General features: G+C 35.8%; 1 protein-coding gene across 5 annotated transcripts in view; it reads right to left on the bottom strand.

Moving 5' to 3' along the window:
- Window positions 1-18,477, bottom strand: part of CGNL1 (cingulin like 1) — a 63,894-nt gene that overhangs the window by 19,917 nt on the left and 25,500 nt on the right. For all 5 annotated transcript variants that reach the window (XM_056345678.1, XM_056345677.1, XM_056345675.1 and 2 more), the window contains exons 9-10: window positions 4,154-4,360; window positions 3,747-3,851 (exon numbers count right to left, since the gene is read on the bottom strand). In XM_056345678.1, coding sequence (XP_056201653.1) covers window positions 3,747-3,851; window positions 4,154-4,360 — 312 coding nt within the window. The remainder of the gene's footprint in view (window positions 1-3,746; window positions 3,852-4,153; window positions 4,361-18,477) is intronic.

Here is an 18,477-nt window from a genome sequence, read left to right on the forward strand (position 1 = left end):
CACATGCACAACCATTCTGTTTGGAAGTGTGTAATATCTGATTGTAATGTCTGGGCTTGATGAATTCTACTTGGCTGGAAATGGTGGTTTTCTTACCCCACCATTCTGCATAATTTTCTTTTCAAAATCTAATTAACAGGTGTTAATACCATCTGTATTATTTACCTAGTAACTACACCACAGAATCATTTATTTTTCAAATAATGCAATTACCACTAGAGCATAAGATCCTTGTTGTTCTGCTAAAATGTAGCCAGCAGAAAACTTGTTAACATAGGTATAGAGTAAAAATATTCCTTATGAAAACTAAGCATTGCTACAGAAATTATCTTTGTTTTAATAAAAATTGTGCATTACAACAGATACTACTTAATTCTTGTAATATTATGATTAATATTATTCAGGAGACCTAACATGTTATATGTAGCTTCTCATCAACAATCACTCTCCTTGGGCAACACAAATTAGGATGCAGTATTTCCCTTTTCTAGATTAGCTGATAAAAGAGAAAAATACTGATAAAAATAGCATGCCTAGCTTCACATTAATATTTGAGGTAAACTAATGTGTCACACTAGAAACAACCAAACTTTCATTTATATCACTTTTCTTAACTCAGGTATTAAAAAACACCACAATGCAATGAAAATGTTGCTACCAACTATCCAAATGTTGTGGTTAGCCTCTAGCCTTTCTGAAGGCTATATACTGAAATTCAGTATTTGAAATTTGGGATGTCTTATAGGACAGCTTCAACAGTTAACTCAAGTATAACCTCTAATGTGTGTCCCTTTCACATACAGAAATCCTTGAGTACTTATAACCTGTCAGTTACAGTGTAATCACAAGTCAAGTAAACAGTTTGTCACCAATTTAAAGCCAATCTGCAGTGCTGAAGCTTAAGTGTTATTTCAGCACAAGTGAGGCTAACTCTACAGCAGTATTTCTCAATTTCAGGTTGGTGGACAGATAGTGGTCCAGAAGACAAGAAGCCATAAAACAACAAAAGAGCACACTCACATTTCCACATACCTAGAGAAGAAAATTAAATAAAATGTGGGAGGACAAAAGTAGTAACTTGATTTCATAGTAATATAAGATTATTGCAATACTTATTTTTCCAAACAACATTAGTTGAGCTTTCTCTTTACAAAATTGATAATTTAACGCAACTGATAAAATACATTCTTAATTTTCAGTTATCTTACAGTGCTCTGCAACACTAATTTTATGTGCCTATCATTATTTTCCACAATAAAAAGGTGTTTCATATTCTTCCACCCAACGAAAGAAGTCTGCATTCTGATTGTTTACTTTAAAAAGCACAGAATATTTGGCACTTCCATCCATAATGGTGGTATAAGTGACATATTTTAATATATTGCAGTATCACATATGCTATGGTTAAGGTGCATAATCATTATAATATTTCCTTTCCCAAGAGAGCTTTCAAGAAACTTACAAGTGTCTGCTGCAAAAATGTTAAGATTTATTTCATTTTTTGAAACACTGGTACAGACAGAGTAGGCTACCCTAAAACAGACGTATAATAGAGCATGTGATGCTACCAAAAAAAAAAAAAAAAAAATACTACTTGCTTGACGATCCATTAAGAAAATATCAATACCTACTGATGTTGATTTTAGACAAAAGCATCAAAACAAACTGTCTATAATAATTGAGTGTATTCCTGCTTTAACTTTTCCGAGTAGAAATTTGGGGTCGAAGAGTAATAGATTTGGCTGTTTAGAGCAACTATTATAATTCTATTCATATTGTCATTGTCTTTCTTATGCTAGCCCACCATTGAAAGTAATTTGTATTATGTAAAAAGCAAGATGGGCCAGTCAGGAATTATGTTTCCACTGTGATAAGCATTATTACTGTGCCAAAGTTTGTCATCTAAATTGTCAAAGGTAACGCAAGGCCAAATCAACTTCACGACATCATTCATTAAAACAAGCAAAAATCTAAAGACAGAAAGGCTCAACTGTTCTAAACAAAAGGGACCGCTGATTACATCCTGAAATCCGTTAGTGCTCATATCCGGTGGACTAGAAGAGTGTAGAATCAGAACGAGGACTAACTTTGTTGTGCCAGAAATCAGACATCAATTGCGAATAAAATGACAAGACAGACTCTTCTATCTGTCACCTTTTCTAGACTTCTTTAATTTGGAGGCCCAGCCTGGAGGCAGCATTACTTGGCATGACACCCTGAAGGATGCATAAACCGAGAAGAAAGAACACACTTTCAAGCAGCTTGACCCAAAGTGAATGAAAATGCAGGAGATGCATACAGTGCACTGATTCATGTCCTGCAGGAAGGTCAAGCCAGACTGTGACAGAAGGGAGTTCTTAGTGAACAGTGCTAAATGTAAGCCAATGATGAGCAATGGGCCACCATCTATTGTGACTGTGCAGACTATCAGCAGTACACACAAGCAAATTTGGAGGATCAGTGAGATAGTTGGTTTTTTTCTTTTTAAATCTGTTCTGACCAAAAGCCTCCAATGAAACACCCACTGATGTAGTTACAAGGAACTACATCATATTGTAGAAACAAAACTTCCTTTTCCATACTGTTAAAACTATGTATACTTGAAGCACGTTCCATTTTAAAGACATAGTAGTATTTTTGTATTGTTATTTTTTTTCTTTTTTACCATAATTACCTGAATCGTGATTCCTTTGGTTTATAAACCACTTATAGACAAGTTTCATTTTCAGAACAGTAATGTAAAATCTTTGTTGAAGGGAAAATGTCTGTTCAATTAAAAAAGGGTTGCTAGCAATGTACGTATACCTCACTTTTGAGTCTCACTTGTTTGACAGAATCACTTAAAAACTTTGCTTCTAGAAGCAAAACTTAAGAGAATGCTAAACTACCTGACACTGCAGCAATAGATGCTTCTTTGCAGCATGTAAAAGGTGAATTACAATAGAAGAAAGACTAGGTTTGCAACTTTTTTCAGATACAGAATATGATGTCAATAAGAAGAGTTTTAAGATTTATACTCATTCATCTCCTTACTAAACAGATCTGAATTTTTATTCTATCTGAATCATCCTATCCTTACTCATAGACCACATCGCCAGTGTAACTCTCCACATGATTAATTTCTGGGTGAATGTGGGAGAAAGCATATCCTTTCCTGGATACTGAGTAGACTAAGGAGCAAGGCAGAGAGAGGAATTCATACAGTGATATGCATTAAATTTCTCTGGATTTGTGATGGAATTTACCAGTTCCATACAACATTTGGAAATAAGTTCTTAAAAGAGAGAAGCCAATTTCCTAATATTTATCTACTACCAGTATTTTTTTATTTATAGCCAAGTACAGCTTTTTGTTCTATTTACATGTAAACACCTACACATGATCAGAATTGAATGATCATTCAAATAATAAAACAGACTTAGAAAACTTTAGGCAGTTTATTTTGCGATTAATGTCCCTGAAATTTTGCTAGATCCATGGAAATCTTTTTTTTTTTTAAAAAAAAAAAAAACAAACCACAAACAAACAACCAAAAAGCAAAAAACAAAACACTTCAGTAATAAAGTAATTTTAATCAGATGATAATATGCTTTTGGGAAACATTTGAACATTGCAGCGAGGTCTGGACTTTAAAACAAAGCGTTCCTCAAAAAGAATGAGATGTTACTCTGCAGAAAGCAATGGTGACTCAGGTAAACAAACAGGAATTTTGAAATTTAAATATTCCAAATCGCTCTTGCTCTTACCTGCATATCTTCTAGTTGGCTTTCCAAAGACCTTTTCAACACTACCAATTCTTTTGCCTCCTTTTCAGCATGTTTCAAAGCTTCTTCTAATTGTTGTTTCTCTTCCTGCAATATGATTTGATACATTTAGAAATAATGGCAAGGCCTTTAATCTGACAAGTAAACTGAACTATAAATTATGTTCACTTTGATCTCCCCATTTCCAAGTTGTGACTTGCTTTTACATTGGTTTTCATAGGAGAAATCTTTCCTGTACATCTTAGGAAACTGCATCTTGCTTCTTGACAACCTGCGGGTTTTGCTTAGCCTTCCCAATGACATGGCTCACGGTCCAATTTGTCAGTTTTTGTGCTACAATGTATCCTTTGCAAACAGGAAGCAGAAGGGGACTTGTTTTCATAACTTACCTCATATCTCTTAATTCTTTCGTTCACTGAATTTTCTTCTCCTTTCATATTACAAATTTGTTTGTGCAACTCTTCAATTTTCTTCTCTAGCTCATCGACTGTTCTCTTCAACTGTTCGTTTTCCTCAGTCAGCTCTTTGACTTTATCTTCTAAACTATTTTGCAACTCTTGCACAGCATTTCTTTCTCTGGCAAGGACAGCAGCGCTCTAGTGAAAACAAATTATGTCATGTTTAAAAAAAGAATAAAAATAATTGATGCTGTTTTCCAACAGAAGTTTCATATAACACCACAGGAAGTATAGCTAGGATATAACACTAAAATGTCAACAAATAATTTAACTTAAACATCCGTATGCACTACAAACATGTATTTTTATTATTCATATTACTGTGGGACAACACACAAGGAACATTCTTTTTCACCTCAGGCATACCTAAGTGCTAAAGTAACATACAACACCTAATCAGTCCCATGCTTGCCATCACGTATTTTCTCCTTAACATCTTCCTCTTCATTGCCCTAAAACATTTTCCTTACCAAATCCCATTGTTAGGTAATTCCATGTAATCTAAAAAACTTAATAGACATCAAAAGCCATACAGACCTTTAAGGAAGAACATATTGATGAAGAGTATCTTCCATAGCAAAAATAAAATCTAGGCAGTCTCACCCCACTGCTTATTCCAAGCACAAACATACAACACACTACATTCATGAAACTGTTTGTGGGGTTACGAAGTAAATTAGCTTAGGCAACAGGATCAACTGTAATATATACACATACAGATAAACAGAAAAAGATATTAACACTAAACAAACAAACAAAACAAAACAAAAAGCCTGAGGGGGAGGTGGGAGCTGTTACTGGAAAAAAGCCCCAATTCATTTCAAAACACAGTGTCACAAAGTGCTGTGCCAGCACAGAAGAGCAGATGCTGAGCAGGCATGAACAAGCAATAGAGAGTGGGGTACCTTACGGTGGTATTGGTGTAGCTCTACCCACCCATCATACAGCCCACACTTGGGGCTGTACTTACTCAGTAGAAGTTCTGCATGGTTTCCAGTTACTGCCTGGGGACGGAAGGAGTTCAGCTACTGAGTTCAACTTGTATTCAAAAAGATACACTTTGTATGTTTTCAGAAACTCTAATCAATATACAGCACAAAGACAAATTATAATAAACTACTCATCACAATTTATCACGTGGCAATAGATTATTATTTTTTTTGGCAGGGCAACTGGCATTTAACTCCTCAGACCTAATCATCACCTTAGTCTCACCACTTAACCTCTCTAAAACACCCTACCATTTATTGTGGAAACCGTGAGTGGAAGTATGTGTCTATATTGTTAAGACTACCTATACTGTTATACTACAATACAAACCAAATATGTATTTGTAAACATTTAATTCTGTGAAGTAAAGAGCTGGAAGGATTTAATCTTTGCTTTTCATTTACTTGTCGGTCAGAATCCCCAACACAAAAGAGCCCTAGATGTAATTTGTGGTTCTTGCTCCTGGGCTTTCAGGGTCTGTACAGAGTATTGCTTTGTATCAAAGATCTGGTTCTCATGTATAGGCCCACTGCCTTCTACATTAAAACCTTAAACAATAGGCAGAACACAAGAACAAGATAAATGAGTCAATCTAGACCAGTATGCTTTCCTGTGGTCATAGCTGATGTTTACGGAAAAAAAAAAGAAGAAAAACAATTATGGGGCAAGCCTTTCTGCATTACACACTGCCAGCCCTCACTGCTTTTTCCTCCATGAACGTATCATCCATTAATTTCTCTAATCCTTTTTTAATCCATTTATACCTTTGGTGTCTACATTGTCAGGTGACAATAGGTAATTACACATTAATTACTGAAGCATAACACTTTTGCATGTGAAATTGTGTTTATCTGAGAGAAAACAAAAGAAATCCTACAAAGTAGTTTGGTAAAAAACTATTTTGTGAAGTATCTTACAGAAAGCCTGAAAAGTTATTTTCATTTATGCTATTTTTGATTGTAGCTCCCAATTTTCCCCTCCTCACCTGCAAAAGGAGTAAGCAAAGTTATATAAAAGGGTGTTTACAAAGTAATCTTCACTAGATTATTTTCTAGCAAGCAACAGCTTTAAAATCATGCAAATCAGGTTGATAAAGCAGTAACTCAGAAAACACTCAGACTGTCTACAGGGTCAATGAACTTATACAAAAACTGGCAGCGTAAGCAAGCAGACAAGTTCTGGTCTTTTGAAAATACTGAAAAAACTTGTTCTTATAAGTGCACAAGTAGTTAAAAGCTCTGAAATATTCTCCGCTGATGTTTTACGTTCTCACATACTGAAATTTTAATAGCATTTATATATTCCTTTAATTTTTGCTTTTTGCATACAGCAAAGTTTTACTAATTAGCAAGCAATCAGTGGCTCCTTTTTGTCTCATTTCCCCTTTCTGGAGCTGAGTGAAAGCAGCTGAGGCATGCTGGGGAGTTCAGGGAAAGGAATGTTGATTTGTCTGTTCTTTTTCATCCAACTGCCTACACAGGGCTGCACAGTAAGAGGACTGCAGCAGACCCACACTGTACCTGAAGATTCCACTACCTCATCTACCGTGGTTTGCTCTACTTTTCCAACACAGGAAGCATTACCTACTTAGAAGTACACACACACACAGAAGCACACAATCACACAACTAAACAGATATCCCAGATCTACATACATAAATTTACACATAAATACATATATATATATGTATTTAACTTAACAGTTCAAAATTCAGTTCATCCTACACGAATGCAGTCATATGTAGAGATCTGCTCCAGCCTGCCTTTTGCTGTATGTATCTTAGGATACTGTTGTAGCCAACTGAAATTAAAATTAAACTGGTACTCTCTCTTTTCCACTATATATGTCAGTAAGTTAGCTAAGTGAATATATATAAAAGGTAGAGAAGTATAAAGGGCAAGTTGCAACTATTATCTTTCTTAACCTAATTTAAAATCTTTGAAATAGATTGGGTATGTAAGTAAAACCTGCCTAAAGTTCCAGCTACCTGAGTGAGTAGCACTCAGACAGCAGACCTCCACAGGTCTCTAATGACCTTGGCATCATTACAAGGTTTACACCTTCACATCAATGAACTATTCCCAAGCAAATTCTCTAACATGTTAAATACAAAATTGCTTGCTTTCACCTGGAAGGGGTCTGTCTTAAAAATAGCAACAATAAATACATACACTGACAGGCACACACTTTATTCAAGATTGTAGGAAAACTCTTCTAGTATATATGCAGAGCTTTACTGTATTGTATTAGGAAGAGTGGGCATTTTTCTTATGTATCTTCTGCGAAGAGTAGGAGAAATTTTCTTCACAATACAGATTTCACTGTACACTGTTGTTTCAACATCTTTTCAACTCGTTTCAAGTAAGACTGAAAAGAAACACAGGAGTATCTGATCTATCCTACCGGTTTACCTTACACAATTGTACTATATACATAAGGCATAGAAGATCACCTTCAGGATGATTAAAAAAAATAAAAAATATACAAGTATCTTCAATTTGATACTAAAAATTAAACAATGTCAAACCACACAAATACAATTGAGATGTTCTTTGAGCAGAAAATGCACACATAGCATCACTTCTCCAAAACAGTCAAATTGCACAGCTGGGTTTAGACAGAAAAAAAGCCTGTATTTATTTATCCCCAGTGTTGTGAGAATTGCATGCAGAGCTCTCTTCACTGGCAGGAATGAAGTTTCCTGTACCATATTGCCACAGAAAGTTATGGTACCAAAAAACTCCGCGCCTCTTCCCTCCTCCTGTTCTCCACTGTTAGTCTTATCTGGCACCACACGTCACCGTCTACCTCCCCTCCAGTTCTTCTCTTGGGAAGACAGGTGAACACAATAGAAAAGAGTCCAGGTATCTTTAGGAAGGCTATGCAAAGTAAACAAGCACTGAAACATAGCTTTGACAGACCTTGTAGCAACACCATTAGGGGAGAACCCCATGGAAAGAGATCCTTATCCATATATTGAACAGTTACATAAGGTTCAGGTCATCAGCTACCAAATGATATATGGACACTGTCGAAGCAGAAACAGATCGTTGCATCCTTTGATACGGAACCCTACCGCACAGGCAGCGTACTCAACCAGCCCTGAGCAACTAAAAGGCAGTATTATTCACAAAGAAAGCATTTGTTAAATTTACCACTCTGTCGTTAGAGCTGGCCCACTATATTCTGCATAAAATTCCCCTCATAAAAATATGCCAGTAGAAGATATGAAATTCACCGCACTGAAATTACAGAGGAACTACTACGTACATTGATAAATTTTGAATGCCAATTATTGCGCTTCATAGTGCTAAAACTGAAAGTGGCAACAACATAGACAGTTTAAACTGTACAACAGATGGTATTTGCTAACAGCCAGTGGTAAAGCTTTTCTCTTTGGTTCTGTCTATATGAGCAAGAAGGCACAGCTTTCACTTAAAATTCAGCGACTGGCTCTCACGTTCTAAAAAGGAGTCGAAAGCTGTTTGCAAAAGCATTGAATTAGAGTGGGTTAAGCGATGAGGATGCAAGCAGAGGATAACTGAACACTATATGACTAGTAAGTACAAATGAGGAAAAAAAAGCCAGACAGAGAGATCTCAAGATACACAGGTTGTGCTGTGGATCCATAGCTTTCAGTCCATACATGACTGACTTGTAATCGTGCTGTACTTAAACAGTGCAAGTTAACAAAAGGTCCTTAAGTTGATGACACTGCATCAACTAATAGATCCTCTGGGTACCCATTCGTAAATCCTTTACAGTGCTACATTTTAATATTTGGGGATGTTGCCAGATTTTTGGAAATTATTTTAACTAAAGTTTTATATAAATTTAACCCACAGTAACAGAACTGGGTAAAGGTCACAAAGTAATGATTTAAGTTGAGTATGAAACTTTAACAAACATGTTAATATAACATGATCTTTAGTTCACAGAATTGCATATCAGCCTCTTCAGAGAGCTGAAATGAGATTATGTGCATAAACACGCAGAGCACATAACAGACGGAACTGGTTAAACAAGATTCTTGAAGACAAACTGGAATGAAATACTGTATATTCAGACATATTTGCTGAAAAAAACCAAAACAAACAAAACCAACAATAACAAAAAACCCCAAACAAACAACAAAAAAACCCCAAACAACAAAAAAACCAAACTCCCCTAAAAAACAGGATGGGGGGAAGCAGTGGAACTGTATCAAGCATTGAAGTGGGCTCTCTGGGTCTTAGAATTGATACATCACAATTCCAAGACTGCAGTTTCTTCCCTATGATGTGTAAGACATGCTAATTTCTTTTTACTCCCACTTGCTAGTAGTGCCAGTATGTTTTAGTAAACCAACTTTTTACTATATTGTATTAGGGAATTATATTCATGTAAGGTAAAAACCCTACAGTGTTTTCCTTGTTTGTTTGCCTGCATTTGCTTTGTCTTTTCTTTCAATCTGTCCTCACTCTGTCTTCCAGGGCATTCAGTGCCTTCTATGTCCCATGTTTAGCCTGTTTCACATTCAAATTTCCACCTCTGCAATCACTGAAGGAGTAATACCTTCCTCTTACTACCCACACCTTTGCAGACTTCTTACACACACTCATACCTTCTTCTCATTTATTATTTTTGAATACATGAAGTATTATGTTTTCTCAAATTTTGTCATGCTTAAACTTATGATTTAAGACTGAGCAGACCTTATCAGCAGACTTAAGCTACAGAGATTAGGTAAAAGAAGCTGGAAATGAGTTGCAAATTCCTGGAAAAAGCTGAAAAAAAGAAAAAACAGCCCGTTTATAAGAAAGAAAACATAGCTGTAATGATGAGTCCCACAATACAAAGTTCTCTGTGACTCCCTGAAGAAAAGCTTCTGCATCCTAATATTGTCGTGCCATAGTGCACATGGAGCAGCTTTACTTACTAGCCCAGTAGTGGACTCAAACCACCACAAACAACACGTTACCAAACCTAAAAGAAAGGTCCACTGCAAAAAAATCAGTTTCTGACCACAAAAAAAAAGATCATACACGGAGGAAAATAATCCATGTATGTCAATAACAACTAAATATTTTAATAGTTCTCATAATTTTAACTCTGAAGCTTAAAAGATTTAGTCAATCAGCTTGAGAACAAGTCAAAGAGTTTACTGTGAAAGAGGCTGCTGCTGCAGAAATACAGGAGTGCTGCAGAATGAGTGAGGCAGCAGGAGAACGGATAGTTTCACAGCTAAGGTACCCAAATAAAGCCCTAGAAAATCTGGAACCCATTCTTGTCTCTGCCAAAGAGCTCCTGAGGCAAATCACTCAACCAAAACTTTCCAGAGGGGACCAAGAAGTGCATATTCTTTAGTTTCCTTGATGCTTGATTTAAGACACCAGGGCTAGGTTTCCAAAGTCTTGTGAGCACAGCTGCAACTGAAGTCAGCAAAAATTGTACCTTGAATAGATCAAGGACTACATAATGGTTAATATTATGTTAACCTAGGCACCCCAATTTGAACACGCACAACCCATGGACCCTTTTGACAGTTATGCCTTTACCTCTTAGTTTCCTACACTTAATATGGGGAATAACATTATTCATGAGCTTGCAGCCTATGCAAGAAAAGAAATTAAAGTTTGTGAAATAATCAATATAATTCTTCCTTCAGAAGAAGGTTTTAGCAGTATGTACCGAGTGCAGAAACAGACTGGTCTGAAAAACATTGATAAATGAAATATTCTAACATTGTTTAAGTGAGTACAAAGCTACTTTTAATTCACCACAGATGGGCAAGAATGTGACAGGATGAATGCACATATATATGTGTTCTATTTGATTTGGTATATACACCTGATTTATAAAGTTTTACCTAGCGTAGGTCTGCTTATATGAGCCCACATAGCCAGAGCTGCTGAGTTCATATGCACACAACATTCAGTTTTCAGCTTTGGGCCTGAAGAAGTTACTCTCTATGAGGGAACTTCAGCAATGAAATTCAATTCCCTCACTTCTCATCCTGCTCCTTTTCAGTTTTTTTGCCTAACAAGAAACAAATCTAATAAAGTTTGGGTCTGAATATAGTTGTATACATACCCAGAAATATTTTAAAATATATAAAAATTAGTCAAGAACTAGTTTAAATAAAGCAATAAATATAATTCCAACTGCTTTGATACAGAAATCTCAGTAAAGCAAATGTATTTATATACTATTCTACTCTCAACTTGGGTGCAAGCAGTGAATAGATTTAAAGAATCAGAGATTAAGCTCAGTTAATACAAAAGGTAGTAAAATTCTTCCCACCACTCATTATTGTGTAAACCCAAAGAAACTGGACAGAACACAGAAATGGGTCCCTGAGATGCAAACGAAATGTTCTACTTCAACCTGAATACAGCAAAAAACCTCTTTGATAGGAATGCAGAAAATGTTCTGTGCCTCCACACCTTTTTTTACCACACCCTTAACACTGGCAAAGACATGAGAGTGGTTGTGTAACTGATCATTAAAAAATGGTTTTGGCTGACTTCAGTGGTTCAACTGGTGAAATTCCCCTTTGGCAGTGACTGCACAATACAGGACCTTTAGAGTTCTTTTACAAAATACAGGAAGAGCTAAAGTGAGGGGAAACTATCTAATTCACAGCTTATTAGAATTGTTAAATTTTGGCTAGATTCAATGTTTATTAGGCAAAACTTTGACAATATTTCTAAAAACCTTGACATTTCCTTTCAGAATCAAGTTCAACTGAGTAAAATCGAGTTCAGTCAATTAACTGTTCTTTAATTGCCATACTTGAAGTACAAATCTAAAGAATAAATCTCCATTCAAAATGAGCTACAGCACTAATAGAAGTATTTTAATGGAAGCAACAGACTTTCAAATATTCTTTCCTAAATTCATACTTGTGGAATCAAAGTAAATGACATGATAATCTTCCAAAACCTTCTGAAAAAAAGGGCATGGTGTGGCTGCTCACTTCATTCTGTTCCTGGTATGGAACACTTAAGTTATCACGATGCTGTCTGATGAAACCAACTCTGAAGTCTAATGGGCCAGCTTTTTAGGTTGATGCTGGACTAGTTGTTTAACTTCTTGAACTACATGTAAGAGGTTACCTTGTGGCTTCAGGGATTCAGAACTAACCAGCTCAGATGATCCTGAGGGGTTAGCAGTGATGGAGACACCAAATCCCTTTCTATTGTCTTTTCTTCTCCTTTCTGTACATAAATAAATCAAGTTTAAATAAAACAACTAGCCACTGATTTCCCTGGGTAACATGCAGGTGATTTCCAAAGAAAGAAACAACCAAACCCAACCTTCACCTCAAGACTGACACCCAAGGAAAAGAGACAAATATAGTGATTCTCAACATAGGGACAGCACTTTAACTGTAATCCTTTTTAGCTCTTCAATAAAGACAGCTTCTGAAATCAGTATTATTCGGGTATAGCCATCTAGTTTTTAAAGCTCATGAATGCAAATAATAGGTCTTTATTTCTGTTTGTAGTTCCGGTATTTTTCCCCACTGTGCACCTTTAGGCAATTCTTCTAACCTCAGACACTATTTCTTAAAGCAGTTGAAAGCTCTGGGATGAATAATACAGCAACACTGGATAGCATGGATAATAAAATCCCATACCTCTAAAAAAAGAATGCGAAAACTCCTTAAAAGCAGAATGGACTGTTAGGCTACCAACCCCTCAACCCCCAAAAAAACTCCAAACAAAAAAGCTTCTGGAGAAGAGACTAAATGGCCTAAACAACTTTACTTACTGCCCTTCTACCTTCAACTGATTATATTAATTCTTCCCATCATCTCAAAATGAGGCCTAGCCTACTTTAACACGTGGCTATGCCTTTGGAAGTTAACCATTATGAGTTACCTATTAAAAGGGTCAGTGTGTTTTTATCTTTTAGTGAGGTATGCTGCAACCAACTTGAATCCTCAGCTGTACTTCAAGAGATTATTCAGTAAACAAGCGCACAAATTTACAAGCAATTCAGATGGTCTTTCCTTCCATTTCAGCTAGAGCCATTATACTAACTGGTTAAAAATTACTCACTTGTGACAGTTTAGAGACAAGACTTTTCTTGCAAGGTCATTTTTGCTGATCGAAATGGTATCCTATCCTTAATATTCATTCCAGAACCATTTAGTTTTTCATTTGAGATGCAACAAAAGATTTAAGTGCCTACATTTTAGAACTGAGAATGCACTTTTTTCTTTTTTACACAGAGCACATTAAACAAAATTTCCCAATACAGGCATGACCTAACATTTACCCAGTTATAAAATCCAAAGCCAGGAAAGTATTAACCTCTCAACCAGTAGCTATACCAATGTCATATTATCCTCCTCAGATCGGCTTATACTAACAGTCTTTCCAAGGTCAGAAGTTGTTGCAAAGACTAGAGTGAAATATTAACTAGTTCTATGTTCACATTGTACCCTACTGAATGGACTTACACAGTCAAACACTTCACACGCATACACAAACAAACATATACTTTCGCAGGACAAGTCACCTGAACGTACATACACTGACTTCTGCTGATAAGGATTAGTGATCCTCCTGATGGTATTAAAGAAGTATCTGACTGCACAGACTCTTGCCAACTTTCAGAAACAAACAAAAAATACCACAAACAAACAACCCCCCTTCCCACACCAGACTAACTGAAATAGTCCTGGGTGATCATTTTTTTTGGGTCTGGTTTAGATGTGTTACAATCCAACACAAATAGAATTTTGCAGGACAGTTTTGCTCAGAGGCTTTCTTGACTCTACATACAGCATAAAACTCACCAAATTGTAGCTTCATGGTACTGTCTGCATCCAAACACATGTCCCCACTAAACAAATGGAGGAGTAAATTGCATGGAAATGAAAGACCAGGGGAGCTGGAACTTAAAAAGCTTGCTTTAGCACCCAAAAACAAAGTCACCAAGTTACATCTTCAGTGGACTTTAGAGGCATGTTTATTATTCTTGTTGACAACACAGCTAGCATTCCATAATTTGTTTGGTATTTCGTTTAATGGGTGCCTAAAAACATGCATGATGCTATTACCAAACAACTTCCTTTCCATGCATAGAACAGACGCTTACAGCAAAACAAATCAAATCTGTGTCGCAGATTTTCCATATACAGTTCTGAAATATGTGTTTCCAATAACCAGGCCTATTTAAGGAGTGCCTGCAGCCTTCGTTCTACCATCATGCATCTGTCTGTGCACCCTCCCACTCTTTCCCCCACTCCATCTGTGTCTGTAGGACCACACTGGGAATCAATCAAAAACATACCAGGCTTTTAAAGTGCTGGTAAAGGCAGGCAGAAAATGCAAAAGCAAGCGAAGGCAGGTCATGAAAGAAGAAACATTGACTTGCACCAGTCAGTCCACTATTCTTTCACTCCGTATACAGTTTAGATCAGTCACCAACCAGCTTCTACCATTGAAACAATCAGTGTTATTTCAAGATGTGAAAGGCTGCCTTCAGGCAAGCAGAGGAAAAAAAAAAAATAACCCCACCAGTCACATTCGAAATCCTGGTTCATCTCTCTAAATCTTTTCCAGCTGTAGTGTATCTTGTTGGAGGTGAACAGACCAGACTCAGACACAGATTTCAGGATGCAGATTCAGATGAGCTATGAATGTATCTATACAAGGGTGTAATGATGTTCTTTTGCCCAAGTAATTCCTGTCATATAACATTTCTTTTGCTGCTATCAAGATAATGCCTTTATAGAGCTAGTTATTATGGCCCTAAGATTTCACACCTTAGATTGGTACAAATTAGTCAGGCTCCTATTGGGTTTTTTCCTTATATATAATTTTACAGTTAATTACATTAAATTTGTCTATCACTTTATGTACCACAGTGTCTCTACAATGCTCCACAATCAGTTAAGTCTTCACTTTACCCTAAGTAACCTGGGTAACTACTGTTTGGTGTTTGTACAGCATTATTACAAAATAGGTTCTCAGAATACACTAGATTTAGTTATGTTTCATTTTACATTTAAACTACATATGCCAAGCCATTTCTACAAGAAAGTCATACACAGTATATATCGATATCATTTACAATGCTTAAGCTAGCTTTTGTTGAACTGCTGCTCTATGTGGGAGATTACTGTTAGCTTTGAAGAAGTATCATTTTATCAGGTTAGGTAGAAAAAGATTCAATATTTTCTTTACAGCCCTGTGCTAGATTCATCTAAATTCACAATCAGTTCATACTGACTGGAAAAAAACAAGAACAAAACCAAAGTATCTTCTCATTGACAATGTTCAACATTTTGTATTATTTTCTTATTTTAAAGGAATACACTTCTAGTTCATGACATGTGCAGAAGGTAACCACTGTCTTTTGCTGTTCCTACCACTTGTTCTGGTAAAATTCCTTCTTCTCTTTAATCATATCATATGTCTTAACACATACATGTCAGTTAAAGCTCACATGACCAGCAAGCTTCATTGCATTCTTAAATGTGTTGATAAATGTATCAGCTTCTAAACTCTGTCTGTTTTATCATTTTGAAGACAAGGTCGGAAGTATGATGAACCCTGAACAAACCAGTCAAGGTCAGGCTTAGATAAGCCTCCTCATAATGTGATGATTACGCTTTTTCTGAGCAACACAATTTGTGCAGACTGCTTCTCAAAACATAAATTTGACAGTGCTGTGCAGTTTGCAACTGCACTCCCGAGCTGATACAATTTCAGTGGAATTTGAACAGTACAAGCTGCTATTTGCCACAACCTTTTACCTACAGTATTACATTCCAAAAGCTATTTCCAAATTTTATTGAAACAGTGGCACTTCATGTACAGTAACAGAGCATTCATGGTTAAGTAGTACAATTCTGGCCTGTTGTGTTGTAGGGTCAGATTAAGTAATACAAATTTTTGTACTAGATTAAAACCAGTAGGGGATTCATATTAATTTCTGCTCTAGCACTTGCAGTTATGAAGAAATCAATCTTTAATTAGAAAAACATTCATTTTTTAATTTATTATTAAATTACAGGCAATGATGACCCCACAGAGGTACGTTATGGAAGAGTAAAACTTTTGCTACTGTTAAATGGAAATAGTCTGGTCTCAGTCTTAATAAACAGGCAATGGAAGTTAAGAACAATCACAGCCATCTCAAGACCACCACAAGCAAAAGACATAACACAAAACTGAGTTAAAACTGTAGCAAAGAATATTAGCATCTTAATAACTGTGGCTTTATATAAAAATCTCTATTTAAAAAAAGCCTACCACCACATCAGTGAGCATGAAAAAAGAACCACACATGACAAATAACCCTGCTCTGTTCTCTTATCAGATCACCCTGAATATGTTTCTAACATGATTTCAAAACAGATCTATGTGGCATTTTAATCACAGATTAAATGCACTGTACATGACTTGCCAACCGATCTGACACCTCCAGCAGCTGAAAAATTCTGTTGATTTAACACTGGCACAAAAGTTACTTCTTTTCTCCCTGTAAAAACTTCCTTTTTGGCCTAATACATATCACAAAACAATTTTATTCAGCATACCAATTTGGATGATACAGAAGCCACATATGAAGTTACCACCTTATGCATACAGACTCCAATATACCCTGCTCTAGCAAATATCAGTATCCATATTTTCTGTATGATAAACCACTTATTACAGCATTTACACACCTGTTCTCTTCATTAAATACAACAGAATGGCCCTTTCCACTAATCTTTGATGTAAATTTCTTGTATCCCACAATCCAATATAAATCTTTCTAACTTGCAGTAATATAAAAAAGATAGTTTAACAGGTCAAGGAGCTTCAATTGTATAAAACATGATTTTCACACAAACTGCTGGGTACTCCGATAAATTATAAAAACAATCAACATCATATGTAAGATGACAGCAGATCACCCATCTAACTCTCCACAGAAACTGGTTATAGTTTCCTGACAGATGATACATCAAACTCAACAACTGATCTCAGCCAGTAGACATAGGGGTAATGCTGGGCTTCAAAAAATCATTAAGAATACTAATACTGCTGAGATTAAAAAAAAAACCAAACACAACACAACAACAACAAAAAAACCAATCACCAAACACCTTCCAACTATGCATGATTAAAGTTTTACTTAAAATAAAAACAACAATCAGAAAAGCAGAACTGCTGCTCAGAGCAACATTAATTAATTAAATTTCACTTTTGAATATCTTATTAAATTTACGATTAGATAGGCTATGTCATGCAAGTAAATAAATGCTATTTATAACTATCACTAAGCCACAGCAACCCAGTCATAGAGCCATTTCCCAGACTGTTATTGTTATGCCAAACAGACTACTCTTTCATTTCTTGTCAGTCGTAATTACAGTTCCATAATTGAAATACAGTAAATTACCATGCAGTAACTTTGAAAGATGGTTCACTGAGGTTAAGCTGTCACTACAATTACTGTATAATAAAAAAAGATAATTTAGATGTTCTACTTCTCTCTCAAAGAAAAAAATTAATTCAGTTCAAGCAGCTCAGATGAGTCAAATATCTTCATGATGATGTAAACAAAAAGAAACAACACATTCAAGCAAAGCCAAAAAATCTCAGGTAGAAGTCCTAGGCTACATAAATAAATCAGTGTATATAAACTTTTCTACCACTCTAGAAAATTGCACATTCAAAGCCAATCCTTTAAAAGAATACTCTTTATCAAAATCAGTCACACAGTAACTATTTAGCTTCCATATGTGCTCCTATTTGGCTCATAGAGCATATAAAGCTTTGGAAACTTCTTTCAAGTTCCAAGCTTAATTTTAATTCAGTTCTACATCATGTTTTCAGCCATGATCGGTAGGATAACTGCAACTCAACACCAATAAGGTGTAAGTAAAAGATAAAAACTAGCACAGATATTTCTAAGCATAAAACCAGGCCTACAATTTTGACTTACATAGGTCAAGCACAGCTTCCCTGTAGAAATTTTCTCAAATATTTAACAGAAATAAAATGAGGGAAGGGGATATGGAAATGACATAAATAACTGTCATTGTAAAAATAATGCTCAAAATTTTTATTTTGAGAAAGAACTGTCCCCTTAAAAAAACACCAATCTTTCAATAAATTCTTAGTTGCTGTCTCTGTGAAGATAACTTCACAAAGGAAATCTTTTGGAAAACAGTAACAGATATGTACATCTGAAAACTGTTCCTATTCTCCCCCTCACAAAGACTTCCTGCTGATGCTGGAAGAGGCAATTCCTTCAGTTCTTTTTTACTCCTG

The sequence above is a fragment of the Falco biarmicus genome, chromosome 7, assembly GCF_023638135.1.
Source record: "Falco biarmicus isolate bFalBia1 chromosome 7, bFalBia1.pri, whole genome shotgun sequence".
NCBI classification, from domain to species: Eukaryota; Metazoa; Chordata; class Aves; order Falconiformes; family Falconidae; genus Falco; species Falco biarmicus.